Genomic DNA, 20,318 nt, shown 5'->3' with positions numbered 1-20,318 from the left:
AGAACCCTCACAACATTCAAGAAGCATTTAGATGAGCACTTGAAACGCCACAGCATACAAGGCTACGGACCAAGTGCTGGAAAATGGGATTAGAATAGACAGGGCTTGATGGCCGGCACGGACACGATGGGCCGAAGGGCCTCTTTCTGTGCTGTATAACTCTATAACTCTAGAAGCCTGCCGACCAATCAGCTCGCGACCACCTGCGATTCAAACTGGTACATCCCGTAGCTAACAAAGGGGGTAGAAGAAAAGTGCGGGGCTGGGTCAGGAGTGCAGCCGAACCCGCTGGCGTCGCTCGCGCGCGCCCACCCTTCGGTGCTCAATTAACGTGGACGCTAACCAATACACCAGCCCCTTACACCGCCGAGCCCACCTCAGGGCTGGCATCCCGACCAGTTGGTGCTCATGGTGGGCATGATTGACGGTGGGGGGGGCGGGGGTGGGCGGCCGCCCGGGGAGGAAATGTGTAATCAAGTTAGGGTGTACGGCACAGTGTATGTGTGTTGTACATCATATTCCAACACAAGAGAAATTAAAAGCTAGGCTATTCGGGGACGAGTTACGTGAACTGGGGACTGTTCCCAACTAACGGGGGCATATGGTCACCCTAATGTAAATGCAAGATGTCGATGCTTGGTATGGTGATGAGGAAAAGAAAGACGTGTATTTCTACAGCGCCTTTCACGCCCTCAGCTAACAAAGTGCTTTTGAAATAAAAACAGAAAATGCTGGAAATACTCAGCAGGTCAAACAGCATTCTGCGCAGAGAGAGAGAAACAGAGTTAAGGTTTCAGCTCGATGACCTTGCGTCAGGTAATCAACCTGAAATATTGGGCCATAATTTGCGGCCCCTACGGGTGCGTACGAGCCCGTAAGGGCCGCGCAGGTTCCGGGTTCAGGCATGCGAAGCACGTGCGCGAAAACCTGGAATTTGCGATCTGTCAAGAATTTTCCTGACAGATCATCTGGGCTATTTGCCCAGCTTCTGCCCAGCGAATGCCTGTGAAATTCTTACACCTGGTAAAAGCAGGCGTAAGGCCTGCTTTTACCAGCGTAAGAGTTTTAAAAAAACATAAAAAATAAATATTTATCAAACATTTATACATTTAAAAACCTGTGCAATAAGGTAAGTTTATTTTAACCCCTTTAAAATATTGAAATTTATTTTTCAAAAAATAAATATTTGTTTTAAATATGTAATTAAATGGCATTTTAATTAATTTTAAATATGTAATTTAAAAAAATTATTTTATGTGTACATGTATTTTTTGGCGTATTCTCATTCATATTTATGAAGTTTCCGTACATATGGAATCACCATAAGCATGAATGGGGATTCCCTTCTGTCATTCGTTGGGCTGACCCAAGTGACCCCAGGGGCACTCGCAGATAGGTGGGGCTCTTCCCGCGGGTACCCGGAGAGGCCCAGGACCGCGAGTCTCCGTACCTCCTGGACCACCAGGTACGCGGGCATTTTATTTGCGGATCGGAGGCATTTCCCCGCGGGAAGCCTCCGACTGCAAATTCAGGGCCATTAACTCTGTTTCTCTCATAGAAACATAGAAACATAGAAACCGAGAAGATAGGAGCAGGAGTAGGCCATTCGGCCCCTCGAGCCTGCTCCGCCATTCAATGAGATCATGGCTGATCATCCAAATTCAGTACCCGGTCCCTGCCTTCTCCCCATATCTCTTGATCCCTTTAGCCTTAAGAAATATATCCAACTCCTTCTTGAATATATTTGATGAATTGGCCTCTACTGCCTTCTGTGGTAGAGAATTCCACAGGTTCATCACTCTCTGGGTGAAGAAATTCCTCCTCATCTCAGTCCTAAATGGCTTACCCCTTATCCTTAGACTGTGACCCCTGGTTCTGGACTCCCCGACCATCGGGAACATCCTTCCAGCATCCAGTCTGTCTAGTCCTGTTAGAATTTTATAAGTTTCAATGAGATCCCCTCTCATTTTTCTAAACTCCAGCGAGTATAAGCCCAATCGACCCAATCTCTCCTCATATGCCACAGACGCTGCCTGACCTGCCGAGTATTTCCAGCATTTTCTGTTTTTATTTCAGATTTCCAGCATCCGCGGTATTTTGCTTTTGTAAAGTACTTTTTGAAGTGTAGTCACTGTTGTAATGTAGGAAACACGGCAGCCAATCTGCGCACAGCAAGCTCCCACAAACAGTAATGTGATAATGACCGGATAATCTGTTTTTGTGACGTTGCTTGAGGGATAAATATTGCTCTTCTTAGAATAGTGCCATAGGATTTTTACATCCACCTGAGAATGCAGGCCTTAGTTTAACATCTCATGCGAAAGACAGCACATACGACAGTGCAGCACTCCCTCACTACTGCACTTGAAGTGCCCGCCTAAATTTTTGTGCTCACGTCTCTGGAATGGGACTTCCCTCTCGGGTGAACGTAACCATTCTCTTTCTTTCTTTCCTGGACAACAACAACAACAACAACCTGTATTTATATAGCGCCTTAAACTTAGTAAAACATCCCAATGTGCTTCACAGGAGTGTCATAAGACAAAAAATTGACACCAAGCCACATAAGATATTAGGACAGATGATCAAAAATTTGGTCAAAGAGGTAGGTTTTAAGGAACGTCTTAAAGGAGGAAAGAGAGGTGGAGAGGTTTAAGGAGGGAGTTCCAGAGCTTAGGGCCTAGGCAACAGAAGGCACGGCCATCAATGGTGGAGCGATTATAATCAGCGATGCTCAAGAGGCCAGAGTTTGAGGAGCGGCAGATATCTCAGGGGGTTGTGGGGCTGGAGGAGATTACAGAGATAGGGAGGGGCGAGGCCATGGAGGGATTAGAAAACAAGGATGAGAATTTTGAAATTGAGGCGTTGCTTAACCGGGAGCCAATGTAGGTCAGCGAGCACAGGGGTGATGGGTGAACGGGACTTGGTGCGAGTTAGGACACGGGCAGCTGAGTTTTGGATGATCTCAAGTTTACGTAGGGTAGAATGTGGGAGGTCGGCCAGGAGTGCGTTGGAATAGTCAAGTCGAGAGATAACAAAGGCATGGATGAGGGTTTCAGCAGCAGATGAGCTGAGGCAGGAGTGGAGACGGGCGATATTATGGAGGTGGAAAGAGGCGGTCTTAGTGATGCAGCGGATTTGTGGTCAGAAGCTCATTTCAGGGTCAAATGTGACACCCAAGTTGCAAACAGTCTGGTTCAGCCTCAGACAGATGTTAGGGAGAGGGATGGAGTCAGTGGCTCGGGAACGGAGTTTGTGGTGGGGACCGAAAACAATGGCTTCGGTCTTCCCAATATTTAATTGGAGAAAATTTCTGTTCCTCCAGTACTGGATGTCGGACATGCAGTGTGTCAATTTAGAGACTGTGGAGGGGTCCAGAGAAGTGGTGCTGAGGTAGAGCTGGGTGTTGTCAGCGTACATGTGGAAACTGATGCCGTGTTTTCGGATGATGTCGCCAAGGGGCAGCATGTAGATGAGAAATAGGAGGGGGCCAAGGATAGATCCTTGGGGGACCCCAGAGGTAATGATGCGGGAGTGGGAAAAGAAGACATTGCAGGTGATTCTCTGGCTATGATTAGATAGATAAGAATGGAACCAGGCGAGTGCAGTCCCACCCAGCTGGACGACGGTGGAGAGGCGTTGAAGGAGGATGGAGTGGTCAACCGTGTCAAAGGCTGCAGACAGGTCGAGAAGGACGAGGAGGGATAGTTTACCTTTGTCACAGTCACAAAGGTCATTTGTGACTTTGATGAGAGCCGTTTCGGTACTGTGGCTGGGGCAGAAACCGGATTGGAGGGATTCAAACATAAAATTGCGGGAAAGATGGGCACGGATTTGGGAGTCGACAACACGTTCAAGGACTTTGGAGAGGAAAGGCAGGTTGGAGATGAGGCGGTAGTTTGCAAGGACGGAGGGGTCAAGGGTTGTTTTTTGAGGAGAGGGGTGATGATGGCAGATTTGAAGGAGAGGGGGACAGTACCTGAGGAAGCGAACCGTTAACAATGTCAGCTAACATGGGAGCCAGAAAAGGAAGTTAGGTGGTCAGCAATTTAGTGGGAATAGGGTCGAGGGAGCAGGAAATGGGTCTCATGGACAAGATGAGCGTGGAGAGGTCATGAGGGGAGATCGGAGAGAAACTGGAGAAAGATACGAGTTCAGGGCTAGGGCAGGGGGGAACCTTAGAGGAAGTTTGGCCCGGTGGGCTAGGGGAAGGAAGGGAAGTGGCAGAGGCAGCTGATCAGATGGTCACAATCTTAGAGACAAAGAAGTCCATGAACTCCTCACACTTGTTGTTGGAGGTGAGTGAGGAGGGGGTTATCTTTGCATTCCAGAATGGTCCTGGAATAGTGAGCAGTTTTGGCAGACAAGAGTAGGACCTAATAATGCATTATGTGGTCCAGCCAGATCTGGCGGTGAATGGCTAAACCAGTTGTCTGCAATATCCGTTTAAGTCTGCGTCCTTTGGACTTCAGGGAGCGAAGATGTGGGCCATACCAGGGGGAACAGCCAGGGTGAGAGAGAGTAATGGTTTTAATAGGGACTAGGGCATCAAAGGTGGTGGTGAGGGTGTGGTTGAGCAGATCGGTAGCTGCAGAAATGTCGTGGTGAATAGAGGGACAGAGGCTGGACAGTTGGGATATCGTAAGTGCAGTTGTGAGAGAGGTTTTCTCGGGGCGGACACAGAAGGAAGTAGGGTTGGGTGGGGGAAGGGGGACGTGGGTGGAGAGCGATACAAGGAAGTGGTCAAAGGTGGCCTTATCTTCGATTGACAGGATGGGAGTAGTGAGGCCACGAGAGATAGCAAGGTCAGGGGGGTGGCCGTGAATATGGGTTGGGGAGTTCACATGGAGGGAGAGATTAAGGGTTGCTAGGAGGGCAGTGATCTCAGAGGAATGAGAACATGATGAATTGAGATGGCAATTGAAATCACCGTGGATGAGAAGTCGCTCAGTGCAGGGGCTGAGGGAGGAAAGCAGTGAGGATATCTTGGTAATAAAATTTTTATTGTACTTGGGTGGGCGGTACAGAATGAGAGTTTTAAATGAGAGGTGAGAGGGGTGGAACAAGGGGAGATGCTCAAAGGAGGAGAAAGTGCCAGAGGAGTAGGGGGACAGACCCAGGTGTGATTTATCCTCACAGGGGACCTAGCAAAAGGTGGTAAATCTAATTCCAACAAGGAATGAATCCTTTTAGGTAGTAATCTCTGGATTACTCCCAGTGCCATGGGCTAGTGAGTATTAGGAGGATAGAGCAGATGAATGCGTGGTTGGAGAGATGGTGCAGGAGGGAGGGCTTCAGATTCCTGGGACATTGGGACCAGGTTTGCTACTGCTGTTGGGGAGGGTTTAAACTAATTTGGCAGGGGGATAGGGCACCAGGATGTAGCATTAGAAAGGAGAAACAAATTGCGCAAAGGATTGGGAGAGACAGATAGCACTAGAGTAAGAAATAGTAAGGTATTAGGTGGGGTCAGACTAAGAGAGAATACAAGAAGGTCTAAGATAGGTTTACAGTGCATGTGTGTAAACGCATAGAGCCGTGGTAAATAAGGTTGGTGAGCTGCAGGCACAAATAGCCACATGGGAACATGATGTCGTGGCGATAACGGAGACCTGGCTCAAAAAAGGGCAGGATTGGGTTTTAAATATTCCTGGATATAAGATGTTCAGGAAAGATAGGGAAGGAAAGAAAGGAGGTGGGGTGGCAGTATTGGTTAAGGAAAATGTTACAGTGCTGGAAAGAGAGGATGGGGTCAAGGACAGAGGGAAACTGCAGAGGTGCAAGAACTATAGAGCAGTGATAATGGAGGACTTTAATTATCCTAATATAGACTGGGACAGTAATAGTGTAAAGGACAGAGAGGGGGAAGTATTTCTGAAGTTTGTTCAGGCGAACTTTCTTGATCAGAACGTTTCCGGAACAATGAGGGAGGAGGCATTGCTGGATCTGGTTCTGGGGAATGAGATGGGTCAAGTGGAGCAAGTGTCAATAGGGGAACATTTAGGGAACAGTGATCATAATATTACAAGGTTTAAATTTGCTATGGAAAAGGATAGGGAGCAATCTAGAGTAAAAATACTTAATTGGAGGAAGGCAAATTTCAGTGGGTTGAGAACGGATCTGGCCCAGGTAAAATGGAATCAAAGATTGGCAGGCAAAATTGTAATCGAACTATGGACTGCCTTTAAAGAGGAGATGGTTCGGGCACAGTTGAGGTACATTCCCACGAGGGGGAAAGGTAGGGCAACTAAAGCCAGAGCTGAATGATGAAAGAGATAGAGAGTAAGATGAAACAGAATAAGAGCACGTATGATAGATGTCAGGTTGAGAATACATCTGAGAATCAGGCTATATATAGAAAGTTCAGAAGGGAAGTGAAAAAGAAAATATGAGGTGGAAAAAGAGAGAGTATGAGAATAGATTGGCAGCTAACATAAACGGGAATTCAAAAGTCTTCTATAGGCATATAAATAGTAAACAGGTAGTAAGATGTGGTGTGGGGCCAATCAGGGACCAAAAAGGAGACCTACGCATGGAGGCAGAGGACATGTGTACTTTGCAACTGTTTTTACCAAGGAAAAATATGCTGCCAAAGTCATAGTGAAAGAGGAGGTAGTGGAGATACTGGATGAGATAAAAATTGATAAAGAGGAGGTACTAGAAAGGCTAGCTGTACTTAAAGTTGATAAGTCACCAGGATGGGATGCATCCTAGGATGCTGAGGCAAGTTAAGGAGAAAATCGCGGAGGTACTGGCCATAATATTCCAATCCTCCTTAGATTTGGGGGTGGTGCCAGAGGACTGGAGAATTCCAAATGTTACACCCTTGTTCAAGAAAGGGTGTAAGGATAAACCCAGCAACTACAGGCTAGTCAGTTTAACCTTGGTAGTGGGGAAGCTTTTAGAAACAATAATCAGGGACAAAGTTAACAGTCACTTGGACAAGTGTGGATTAATTAAGGAAAGTCAGCACGAATTTGTTAAAGGCAAATCGTGTTTAACCAGCTTGATCAAGTTTTTTGATGAGGTAACAGAGAGGGTTGATGAGGGCAATGCGGTTGACGTGGTGTACATGAACTTCCAAAAGGCGTTTGATAAAGTGTCACATAATAGGCTTGCCAGCAATGTTGAAGCCCATGGAATAAAAGGGACAGTGGCAGCATGGATACGAAATTGGCTAAGTGACAGGAAACAGAGAGTAGTGGTGAACGGTTGTTTTTCGGACTGGAGGAAGGTATACAGTGGTGTTCCCCAGGGGTCGGTACTAGGACCACTGCTTTTCTTGATATATATTAATGACTTAGACTTGGGTGTATAGGGTACAATTTCAAAATTTGCAGATGACACAAAACTTGGAAGTATAGTGAACAGTGAGGAGGAGAGTGATAGACTTCAAGAGGACATAGACAGGCTGGTGGAATGGGCGGACACGTGGCAGATGAAATTTAATACAGAAAAGTGCGGTGATACATTTTGGTAGGAAGAACAAGGAGAGGCAATATAAACTAAAGGGTACAATCCTAAAGGGGGTGCATGAACAGAGAGACCTGGGGGTGTATGTGCACAAATCGTTGAAGGAGGTAGGGCAGATTGAGAAAGGGGTTAAAAACGCACACAGGATCCTGGGCTTCATAAATAGAGGCAGAGTACAAAAGCAAGGAAGTTATGATGAACCTTTATAAAACACTGGTTCGGCCTCAACTGGAGTATTGTGTCCAATTCTGGGCACCGCACTTTAGGAAGGATGTGAAGGCCTTAGAGAGGGTGCAGAAAAGATTTACGAGAATGGTTCGAGGGCTGAGGGACTTCAGTTACGTGGATAGACTGGAGAAGCTGGGGTTGTTCTCTTTAGAGCAGAGAAGGTTGAGAGGGGATTTGATAGAGGTATTCAAAATCATGAGGGTAGAGAGTAGCTAGAGAGAAACTGTTCCCATTGGTGGAAGGGTCGAGAGCGAGAGGACACAGATTTAAGGAGATTGGCAAAAGAACTAAAGGCGGCATGAGGAAAAATATTTTTACGCAGCGAGTGGTTAGGATCTGGAATGCACTGCCTGAAAGGGTGGTGGAGGCAGATTCAAAATAGTGGCTTTCAAAAGGGAATTGGATAAGTACCTAAAGGGAGGGGGAGTGGGACTAGCTGAAGTGCTCTTGCAGTGAGCCGGCATGGGCTCGACAGGCTGAATGGCCTCCTTCTGTGCAGTAACCACTATGATTCTTAGCAAAAATAACAATATTCGGAGGTTCAGAATTTAGGTCATTGACGAACTTGGGAGCGAAGTGGAGATGGTTGACTGCAGCCATGTTGCGTGACCCCAAAATGATTGTCCCCTCGGTCCCCCGCCCACTGGCCCCTTCAATGCCTATACGGATAGGGTTGCCAACTCTAGTTGGACATATTCCTGGCTGTTTCATCACATGACCTCCTGCCTACAGCTGCCCCGCCCCCACACTGCTGCCTTTGGTCGCCCAACATGTCCATCCTCGTGGCGCGCCGCCTTCCTACGCCAACTGCAAAGTGAATGGGCTCTTTGTTACCCTATTGGATGACTCCTGGCCGTCAGTCAACCGCCTTCTTTTGCATGTCCGATATTTTAATAACTAATAAACAAAAGTGTTCAAAGAAAGTTAAAGACGAACAATTTTGTTTTATTGCCCGTGCGATTTTTTTTTTTCTCCCGGGTTTTTTGCTTGCGGCGTTGCCCTGGAGATTAGTTGTCAATTCCTGGAGACTCCAGGGCAATCCTGAAGGGTTGGCAACCCTGCATACGGACAGAGCCACTATTAGGCCCTCTAACTCCATGCAGTGACTTAAGAACATAAGAAATAGGAGCAGGAGTCGGCCACTTGGCCCCCTCGAGCCTGCTCCGCCATTTAATGAGATCATGGCTGATCTGGTCTTGGGCTCAGCTCCATTTCCCTGCCCGCTCCCCATAACCCATCACTCCCTTATTGTTCAAAAATCTGTCTATCTCCACCTTAAATATATTCAATGACCCAGCCTCCACACTCTCTAGGGCAGAGAATTCCACAGATTTACGACCCTCTGAGAGAAGAAATTCCTCCTCATCTCAGTTTTAAATGGGCGACCCTTTATTCTGAAACTATGCCCCCTAGTTCTAGACTCCCCCATGAGGGGAAACATCTTCTCTACATCTACCTTGTCGAGCATATTCCATATCTTATATGTTTCAATAAGATCAGCTCTCATTCTTCTAAACTCCAATGAGTATGGGCCCAGCCTGCTTAACCTTTCTTCGTAAGTCAACCCCTTCATCTCAGGAATCAACCTCGTGAACCTTCTCTGAACTGCCTCCAATGCAAGTATATCCCTCCTTAAATAAGGAGACCAAAACTGTACGCAGTACTCCAGGTGTGGTCTCACCAATACCTTGTACAGTTGTAGCAGGACTTCCCTGCTTTTATACTCCAGCCCCCTTGCAATAAAGGCCAACATTCCATTTGCCTTCCTGATTACTTGCTGTACCTGCAAGCTAACTTTTTGTGTTTCATGCACAAGGACCACCAGGTCCCTCTGTACTGCAGCATTTTGTAATCTCTGTCCATTTAAATAATAATTTGCTTTTTTATTTTTCTTACCAAAGTGGATAACCTCAAACTTTTCCACATTATACTCCATCTGCCAAATGTTTGCCCACTCACTTAGCCTGTCTATATCCCTTTGCAGATTCTTTGTGTCCTCTTCACAACTTGCTTTCCCACCTATCTTTGTATCATAAGCAAATTTGGATACAGTACACTCGGTCCCTTCATCCAAGTCATTAATATAGATTATAAATAATTGAGGCCGCAGCACTGATCCATCTGGCACCCCACTAGTTACCGTTTGCCAACCGGAAAATGACCCATTTATCCTGACTCTCTGTTTCCTGTTAGTTAGCCAATCCTCTATCCATGCTAATATATTACCCCCAATTCCATGAGCTCTTATCTTGTGCAGTAACCTTTTATGTAGCACCTTATCAAATGCCTTCTGGAAATCCAAATACACCACATCTACTGGTTCCCCTTTATCCAACCTACTCGTTACATCCTCAAAGAACTCCAGCAAATTTGTCAAACATGATTTCCCTTTCATAAAACCATGCTGACTCTGCTTGACTGTATTATGATTTTCTAAATGTCCTGCTACTGTTTCCTTAATAATGGACTCCAACATTTTCCCAATGACAGATGTTAGGCTAACTGGTCTATAGTTTCCTGCTTTCTGTCTCCCTCCCTTCTTAAATAGGGGTGTTACATTTGCAGTTTTCCAATCCGCTGGGACCTCTCCAGAATCCAGGGAATTTTGGTAGATTGCAACCAATGCATCCACTATCTCTGCAGCAACTTCTTTTAAGACCCTAGGATGCAGGCCATCAGGTCCAGGGGACTTGTCCACCTTTAGTCCCATTATTTTACCAAGTACTTTTTCTTTAGTGATAGTGATTGTTTTAAGTTCCCCCTCCCTATAGCCCCTTGATTATGTATTATTGGGATGGTTTTAGTGTCTTCTACCGAAAAGACTGATACAAGATATTTGTTCAAAGTCTCTGCCATTTCCCTGTTCCCCATTATTAATTCCCCAGTCTCATCCTCTAAGGGACCAATGCTTACTTTAGCTACTCACTTCCTTTTTATATACCTGTAGAAGCTCTTGCTATCTGTTTTTATATTTCTTGCTAGTTTACTCTCATAATCCATCTTCTCTCTCTTTATTATTTTTTTAGTCATCCTTTGCTGGTTTTTAAAAATTTCCCAAACCTCTGGCCTTCCTCTAATCTTGGCAACATTGTATGCCTTTGTTTTCAATTTGATTCCATCCTTTACTTCCTTAGTTAGCCACGGATGGTTCTCCCTCCTCTTAAAGTCTTTCCTTCTCACTGGAATATATTTTTGTTGAGAGTTATGAAATATCTCCTTAAATGTCTGCCATTGCTTATCAACCATCTTACCCTTGAATCTACTTTTCCTGTCCACTTTAGCCAAATCTGCTTTCATACCTTTGTAATTGCCTTTATTTAAGATCAGGACACTGGGTTGAGACTCAACTTTCTCACCCTCCAATTGAATTTGAAATTCAACCATGCTATGATCACTCTTTCCTAGAGGATCCTTTACTATGCAATCATTTATTAATCCTGTCTCATTACACAGTACCAGTTCTAAGATAGCCTGCTCCCTGGTTGGTTCCACAACGTATTGTTCAAGGAAACCATCCCAGATACATTCTATGAACTCTTCCTCGAGGCTACCTTGGCCAATTTGATTTGTCCAATCAATATGAAGATTAAAATCGCCCATGATTATTGCTGTACCTTTCTTACAAGCCTCCATTATTTCTTGATTTATACTCTGTCCAACAGTGTAGCTACTGTTAGGGGGCCTATAAACTACACCCACCAGTGACTTCTTTCCCTTACTATTTCTTATCTTCATCCAAACTGATTCTACATCTTGCTCCTCTGAGCCAATGTCATTTCTCACTATTGCACTGATCACATCCTTCATTAACAGAGCTACCCCACCTCCTTTTCCTTTCTGTCTATCCTTCCAAAATGTCAAATACCCCTGAATATTCAGTTTCCAGCCTTGCAACCACGTCTCTGTAATGGCGATCAGATCATACCCATTTATATCTATTTGTGCCGTCAACTCATCTATCTTGTTACGAATGCTGTGTGCATTCAGATAAAGAGCTTTTAATTTTGCCTCTTTACTATTTTTCCATGCTTTGACCCCACTTTCTGATGCACTCTTATTTTTATACGTTCTGTCCCTTCCTGTCACACTCTGGTTACCATTACCCCCATTGCTACCCTGCTCTATTGCCTTCTCCTTTCTCTTTGACTTTTTAAATTCCCGCTCACCTGAGCCCTGCCCCCCACTATTTAGTTTAAAGCCCTCTCTGCAGCCCTAGTTATTCGATTCGCCAGGACAATAGTCGCAGCATGGTTCAAGTGAAGCCCGTCCCAACGGAACAGCTCCCTCTTACCCCAGTACTGATGCCAGTGCCCCACAAATCAAAACCCATTTCTCCCACACCAGTCTTTGAGCCACACGTTCATCTCTCTGATCTTATTTACCCTATGCAAATTTTCTCGTGGCTCAGGTAGTAATTGGTTCTGCTTCTTAATTTAGCCCCTAGCTGCTCATACCCCCTCAGCAGAACCTCTTTCCCTGTTCTACCTATGTCATTGGTACCTACGTGGACCACGACAACTGGATCTTTCCCCTCCCACTCCAAGTTGCTCTCCAGCCCAGAGGAGATGTCCCTTACCCTGGCACCGGGCAGGCAACACAGCCTTCGGGACTCACGTTCTCGGCTGCAGAGAACAGTATCTATCCTCTATCACTACTACATTTCATTTTACTCCCCCAACTTGAATGGCCCCCTGTACCACGGTGCTGTGGTCAGTTTGCTCATCCTCCCTGCAGTCCCTGCTCTCCCCCTCCCCGATGTATCGCAGTGTCTGAAGCTCGGACTCCAGCTCCTCAACACTGAGCCGAAGCTCCTCGAACCGCCAACACTTACTGCAGATGTGGTCGCTGTGGATCACACTGGCGTCCACCAGCTCCCACATGCAACAACTGCCACACATTGCCTGCCCTGCCATCACTTTTATATTTTATTTAATTAATTAGGCTTTCAAGTTTTGAAATATCAATTATCTAAGTTTAATATTTAATCCTGGCTCCTAATTTAAACCAATGCCCAAGTTTAGAAAGAGAAATACTCACCAACCAATCACTTATCTGCTTCCTGTGATGTCACACTTTGATTTCCGCCCCCGCCACAGGTCCGCGCTGACCCCGGGTCCCGCTCTCTTTATTCTCTGCCGCTGACTCCTCACGGGTCCGCGCTGACCCCGGGTCCCGCTCTCTTTATTCTCTGCCGCCGATTCCTCGCGGGTCCACGCTGACCCCGGGTCCCGCTCTCTTTATTCTCTGCCGCTGACTCCTCGCGGGTCCGCGCTGACCCCGGGTCCCGCTCTCTTTATTCTCTGCCGCTGATTCCTCGCAGGTCTGTGCTAGCTCCGGGTCCCGCTCTCTTTATTCTCTTCCGCCGACTCCTCACAGGTCCGCGCTGACCCCGGGTCCCGCTCCCTTTATTCTCTGCCGCTGACTCCTCGCAGGTCCGCGCTGACCCCGGATCCCGCTCTCTTTATTCTCTGCCGCTGACTCCTCACAGGTCCGCGCTGTCCCCGGGTCTCGCTCTCTTTATTCTCTGCCGCCGACTCCTCGCAGGTCTGCGCTGACCCCGGGTCCCGCTCTCTTTATTCTCTGCCGCCGACTCCTCACGGGTCCGCGCTGACCCCGGGTCCCGCTCTCTTTATTCTCTGCCGCCGACTCCTCGAAGGCGCTGACTGCCACTAGCCAGGGGTTGCCACAACCTTTCACCTGCCAGTCCCCAGGGTTGGCCAAGAGGATGGGGGTGAGCAGGCAACTGGGGCAACATACCTGGCCATTCTCCCGCCCACCCACCCCATCCTGCCAGCACTGACTCTGCTTCCCGTGTCCTAACTCACACCCAGTCCCGTTCACCCATCACCCCCTGTGCTCACTGCCCCGTGTCCTAGCTCACACCCAGTCCCGTTCACCCATCACCCCCTGTGCTCACTGCCCTGTGTCCTAACTCACACCCAGTCCCGTTCACCCATCACCCCCTGTGCTCACTGCCCCGTGTCCTAACTCACACCCAGTCCCGTTCACCCATCACCCCCTGTGCGCACTGCCCCGTGTCCTAACTCACACCCAGTCCCGTTCACCCCCCACCCCGTGCTCGCTGCCCCGTGTCCTAACTCACACCCAGTCCCGTTCACCCATCACCCCCTGTGCTCACTGCCGTGTCCTAACTCACACCCAGTCCCGTTCACCCATCACCCCCTGTGCTCACTGCCCCATGTCCTAACTCACACCCAGTCCCGTTCACCCATCACCCCCTGTGCTCACTGCCCCGTGTCCTAACTCACACCCAGTCCCGTTCACCCCCCACCCCCCACCCCCTGTGCTCGCTGACCTACATTGGCTCCCGATCCAGCAGCGCCTCAATTAAAAAATTCTCTTCCTTGTTTTCAAATGCCTCCATGGCCTCGCCCCTCCCTATCTCTGTAACCTCCTCCAGCCCTACAACCCCCCGAGATCTCTGCACTCTCACAATTCTGACCTCTTGCACATCCCCGATTTTCATTGCTCCACCATCGCTGTGCCTTCAGCTGCCTTGGCTCTATTTCGAAGAAGAGCAAGGGTGTTCTCCCCGGTGTCCTGGGCCAATATTTATCCCTTAACCAACATCACTAAAAAGCAAATTATCTGGACATTATCACATTGCTGTTTGTGGGAGCTAGCTGCATGCAAACGGGCTGACGGATTTTGCTAAGTGACTACACTTCAAAAAATACTTCCTTGGCTCTAAAGTGCTTTGGACGTCTTAAGGTCGGAAAGGCGCCATAGAAATGCATATAATCCTTTCTTTATATTACGATAGTTTCCCATGCTTAGAGTCATTGTCCGTACGTGAAGCACTTTAAGACGTTAGTCAGAGATACGATGAGGCGCTGTATAAGCAGAAGTTTGTCTCCCCGATATCCTCACACTCACTAGACGAGGGAACTAGATGTAATATCTCCAAGTTTGCAGACGACACAAAGCTGGGTGGGTGTGTGTGCTGTGAGGAGGATGCAGAGAAACCCCAGTACGATTTGGACAGGTTGGACGATTGGGCAGAAGCATGGCAGATGCAGTATAATGTGGATAAATGCGAGGTTATCCACTTTGGTGGCAGAAACAGAAAGGCAGATTATCTGAACGGCAATAGATTGGGAGAAGGGGAAGTGCAACGAGACCTGGGTGTCCTTGTGCACCAGTCACTGAAGGTAAGCATGCAGGTGCAGCAGGCGGTTAAGAAGGCAAATGGTATGTTGGCCTTCGTAGCGAGAGGGTTTGAGTACAGGAACAAGGATGTCTTGCTGCAGTTGTACAGGGCCTTGGTGAGACCACACCTTGAGTATTGTGTGCAGTTTTGGTCGCCTTATCTGAGGAAGGATGTTCTTGCCATGGAGGGAGTGCAGCGAAGATTCACCAGGCTGATACCTGGGATGGCAGGAATGACGTATGAAGAGAGATTGGGTCGATTAGGCTTATATTCGCTAGAGTTTAGAAGAATGAGAGGGGATCTCGTTGAAACTTATAAAATTCTGACAGGACTGGACAGACTAGATGCAGGAAGGCTGTTCCCGATGGTCGGAGAGTCCTGCACCAGGGGTCACAGTCTAAGGATAAGGGGTAAGCCATTTAGGACAGAAATGAGGAGGAATTTCTTCACCCAGAGAGTGGTGAACCTGTGGAATTCTCTACCACAAAAGACAGTTGAGGCCAATTCATTAAATATATTCAAGAAGGAGTTGGATATATTTCTTGAGGCTAAAGGGATCAAGGGATATGTGGAGAAAGCAGGGACAGGGTACTGAGTTTGGATGATCAGCCATGATCGCATTGAATGGTGGAGCAGGCTCGAGGGGCCGAATGACCTACTCCTGCTCCTATCTTCTATGTTTCACACTTTCAGTGGTGGGGCAGGGGATCACTGATAGCGATCAGGAGAGGTAACCCTAGCTGATCGGCTCCTCCTGAACACGGGAGCGCAAAGGCTCATGGCAGCGGCTCCCTCCACACTAGCCCAGCTCGGAAGAGTGACCTGAGCACTGTCCTGCTCACCGAGCCTTTGAGGGATCTCTCCGCCCAATTGTTTAATACCTCTAAGCCATTCTATTTTTTTCCTTCCTTACGCAGTTGGCCATGGGCAGAGTGAAGGCAAGCGCATGATGGTGTCTGACTTTAAAATATATGTCCGGGACTGCCTGCAGCACATTGACATGATAAGGAGAAGGTACCCAAACCTAAAGCTTTACTTATTTTCAGTGTCCATGGTAAGTGACCCATTGGTAAAAATTTGAATTATTTTATCACCTTTATATCACTATCTATATGACCAAGAGGGCAGGTAAATAACCCGCTTGAAGGTTGTCTCCAGTGCTCCATTAGCAGCTCTACTGCATCACGCCTTGTAACCTATGCTCGTCGGGTTTATTCCCTCTGCTCGCTCCTGCCCCCCTCCCTCCACTCCGCCATCAGCCTCCACATTCCTTGGTCTGGATATCAACAGGGGCGGGTTACATAGGTCGGAGGGGGGGAAACTCGGCCAACCACTATAAAACCTGCAGATAAGGTTAAATCAGAGGCTGCCAGCCTCACTAAAATATTTAAATTGCCAACCCGCATCCTGGGAGCGGGTTGGCTGCTCGGCCCTTGTCCCGCCTCCGTTAAACCCGGAGGTGGGCGGGTTGGAGTCAGGTTTCAGATTTTTAAAATTTTAACATCTGACCCGACTCCAACCCACCTGTTTTTGGGTGTTAAAATTCAGCTCCTAGAGTCTCTTTCCAGATCCCTTCACCTCACCACCTCTTCATCCTGACCTACCCACACACCTCCCCCTGCCCGCCCACATCAAATCCCTGCTCATTAATGACCTAGTCTGACTTTGTTTCTGGCCATTTCCCTGAACCTCTCTTCTGCTTCCTGCTGGGTGTCAATCACTTCCCTCTGCAAACCACCTCGGGAAGTTCCATTACGTAGACACTGCAGTATTAAAAGCAGCGTGTTACTGTAGTGCTCGCTGATGTGCAAGAGCACCTCTTTGGCTTCCTGCCCGTCCTGCCCCAAGGAACAAATCATCTGTCTGATTTTCTTTTTCTGGGATGGGCAGATGGGGGGGGGTGGGGGAGGGAGGGGGAGGGGGGGTGAAGGGGGGCTGGAGTCATACCTAGCACAAAGGAAGATGGTTGTGGTAGTTGGAGGTCAATCATCACAGCCCCAGGGCATTGCTGCAGAAGTTCCTCAGGACAGTGTCCTAGGCCCAACCATCTTCAGCTGCTTCATCAATGACCTTCCCTCCATCATAAGGTCAGAAGTGGGGATGTTCGCTGATGACTGCACAGTGTTCAGTGCCATTCGCAACTCCTCAGATAATGAAGCAGTCCATGCCCACATGCAGCAAGACATGGATGACATTCAGGCTTGGGCTGATAAGTGGCAGGTAACATTCGCACCACACAAGTGCCAGGCAATGACTATCTCCAACAAACGAGCATCTAACCACCGCCCCTTGACATTCAATGGAATTACCATCGCCGAATCCCCCACCATCAATATCCTGAGGGGAGGGGGGTGGGAGACAGCGAGTGGTCACCATTGACCAGAAACTTAACTGGACCAACCACATAAATACTGTGGCAACAAGAGCAGGTCAGAGGCTGGGTATTCTCCGGCGAGTGTCTCACCTCCTGACTCCCCAAAGCCTTTCCACCATCTACAAGGCACAAGTCAGGAGTGTGATGGAATATTCTCCACTTGCCTGGACGAGTGCAGCTCCAACAACACTCAAGAAGCTCGACACCATCCAAGACAAAGCAGCCCGCTTGATTGACACCCCATTCACCACCTTAAACATTCACTCTCTCCAACACCGGCGCACCGTGGCTGCAGTGTGTACCATCTACAAGATGCATTGCAACAACTTGCCAAGGCTTCTTCAGCAGCACCTTCCAAACCCGCGACCTCTACCACCTAGAAGGACAAGGGCAGCAGGCACATGGAAACACCACCACCTCCAAGTCACACACCATCCTGACTTAGAAATATATCGGACCGTTCCTTCATCGTCACTGGGTCAAAATCCTGGAACTCCCTCCCCAAAAGCACTGTGGGCGCACCTTCACCACACGGACTGTAACGGTTCAAGAAGGCGACTCACCACCACCTTCTCAAGGGCAACTAGGGATGGGCAATAAATACTGGCCTTGCCAGTGACGCCCACCTCCCATGAACAAATATAAAAACAAACCAAGGTTCTCTCAGGTGGACATAAAAGATCCCATGGCACTATTTTGAAGAAGAGCAGAGGAGTTCTCCCTGGTGTCCTGGGCCAATATTTATCCCTCAACCAACATCACTAAAAAACAGATTATGTGGTCATTATCACATTGCTGTTTGTGGGTGCTTGCTGTGTGCAAATTTGCTGCCACGTTTCCCTGTGGTGCAACGGTGACTACACTTCAAAAGTATTTCATTTGCTGTAAAGTACTTTGGGAATTCCTGAGGGTGTCAAAAGGTGCTATATAAATGCAAGTCTTTCTTTCTTTAACTCGCTGACACAGGGTTAAGATCAAGGGCTCGCTGCGCGGAGGAATTGCTGACACAGACCCGTGCATCATTACTGGCAGTGACCCTGGAGCGAGATGCTGGTTTGGGATGGTGGCCCTTTCGACAAACAGTTAGCGAGAATCGCTGATGTGAGCCCTAGGATTTCAAACTGGGGTCCGCACAAGGAGTGCAAGTGGAGGCCAGCGGGACTAGTGCCTGACTGAAAGGGAACGGGGGGAGAGTGTCGCACAGGGATCACTTTCCCAAGACAGAGAGGCTTCAGAATGCGGGCAGTATAAAATCGGCTGAAGTGGCTGGAGTTCTGTTTGAAATGCCCGGCTCGTCCGTGTTGAAGAGCAACAGTTAGTCTCAGGGGAAAGAAAAATCAATGTAAAACTATACAATGCAGACTCGGCAGGGATCCCAATTACTGACAGGATACAGTCGGATAGGATCAGTAAGAACTGAGCGATGGAGAGTCAACAACGTTCCTTGGGAGAGAAGAATTAGTTTTATTCCCAGAATCCACCCACATTCCACTTTCAATTCACACTCAAGATCCGACTGTTAATTGTTTTGATCACTCCCAGGGCAGGTACAGCATGGGTTAGATACAGAGTAAAGCTCCCTCTACACTGTCCCATCAAACACGCCCAGGGCAGGTACAGCACGGGTTAGATACAGAGTAAAGCTCCCTCTACACTGTCCCACCAAACACTCCCAGGGCAGGTACAGCACAGGTTAGATACAGAGTAAAGCTCCCTCTACACTGTCCCATCAAACACTCCCAGGGCTGGTACAGCACGGGTTAGATACAGAGTAAAGCCCCCTCTACACTGTCCCATCAAACACTCCCAGGGCAGGTACAGCACGGGTTAGATACAGAGTAAAGCTCCCTCTACACTGTCCCACCAAACACTCCCAGGGCAGGTACAGCACAGGTTAGATACAGAGTAAAGCTCCCTCTACACTGTTCCATCAAACACTCCCAGGGCAGGTACAGCACGGGTTAGATACAGAGTAAAGCTCCCTCTACACTGTTCCATCAAACACTCCCAGGGCAGGTACAGCACGGGTTAGATACAGAGTAAACTCCCTCTACACTGTCCCACCAAACACTCCCAGGGCAGGTACAGCACGGGTTAGATACAGAGTAAAGCTCCCTCTACACTGTCCCATCAAACACTCCCAGGGCAGGTACAGCACGGGTTATATACAGAGTAAACTCCCTCTACACTGTCCTATCAATCAGCCTGTTAATTCTCATGAAATTGACGCTCTATTTTTTGGGCATTATGCTGGTAGGGTTGAGATGAAGAAGGGGGTGGGAGGAGGCTCGTGTGGAGCTTAAACATTAGCATGGACCTGTTGGATGAAATGGCCTGCTTCTGTCCAGTAAATTCTATGTAATCCTTAAAAGGGAAAGTGGCTTGAGGGAGGGAAGGAGACGAGTGAAGATCTAATTCCTTCTGCCAAAAACTTTAAGACGTGCATTTATATCGTGCCTTACCAGTCCCTCGCAAATTTTGCAAAGTGTTTGATGCACCGTGGATGACTTTGAAGTGCAGCGACTGTTTGGTATGTAGGCAGATGAGGCAGCCATGTTGTGCATAGCAGGATCCCACCAGCACTGTGTTGTGCACAGCAGGATCCCACCAGCAGCCGTGGGGACCGGGTGACCTGTATTTTTATTTCTTTTCCGGTCTCGTCGATTTGCGGGAGGAACGTTGGCCAGGACACTCGCTGCTCATCTTCAAATACTGCCACAGGGTCTTCAACGCCCATCTGAACCGGGCATTAATGGCACCTCCAACAGTGCAGTCATTGCTCCATTATAAGCTGGCACGGGTACCAAACGGGGAAACCATTTTATTTTTGGCACCAGCAAACGCTGCGAGACGTTGGATATTTTTCATTCATTCACGGGTTGTGGGTATCACTGACACTGCCAGCATTTATTGCCCATCCCTAATTGCCAATGAGAAGTTGGTGGCGAGTCGCCTTCTTGAATATAACTGAGTGGTAGAGGGCAGTGAACAGTCAACCACATTGCTGTGGAGTCACATGTCGGCCAGACCGGGTCAGGACGGCAGATTTCCTTCCCTTAACTTAAGTCCCTA

At 48.1% G+C, this 20,318-nt stretch overlaps 1 protein-coding gene across 3 annotated transcripts in view; it reads left to right on the top strand.

Moving 5' to 3' along the window:
• LOC147111324 (monoglyceride lipase-like) overlaps window positions 1-20,318 on the top strand; it is a 72,980-nt gene that overhangs the window by 23,991 nt on the left and 28,671 nt on the right. For all 3 annotated transcript variants that reach the window (XM_086002106.1, XM_086002104.1, XM_086002107.1), the window contains one exon: window positions 15,790-15,926. In XM_086002106.1, coding sequence (XP_085858232.1) covers window positions 15,790-15,926 — 137 coding nt within the window. The remainder of the gene's footprint in view (window positions 1-15,789; window positions 15,927-20,318) is intronic.

Source organism: Somniosus microcephalus, chromosome 11 (genome assembly GCF_052327205.1).
Source record: "Somniosus microcephalus isolate GS21.2 chromosome 11, FLI_Smic_1.0, whole genome shotgun sequence".
NCBI classification, from domain to species: Eukaryota; Metazoa; Chordata; class Chondrichthyes; order Squaliformes; family Somniosidae; genus Somniosus; species Somniosus microcephalus.
Note: the sequence above shows the minus strand (reverse complement) of the source record. Positions and strands in the feature narration are given on the sequence as shown.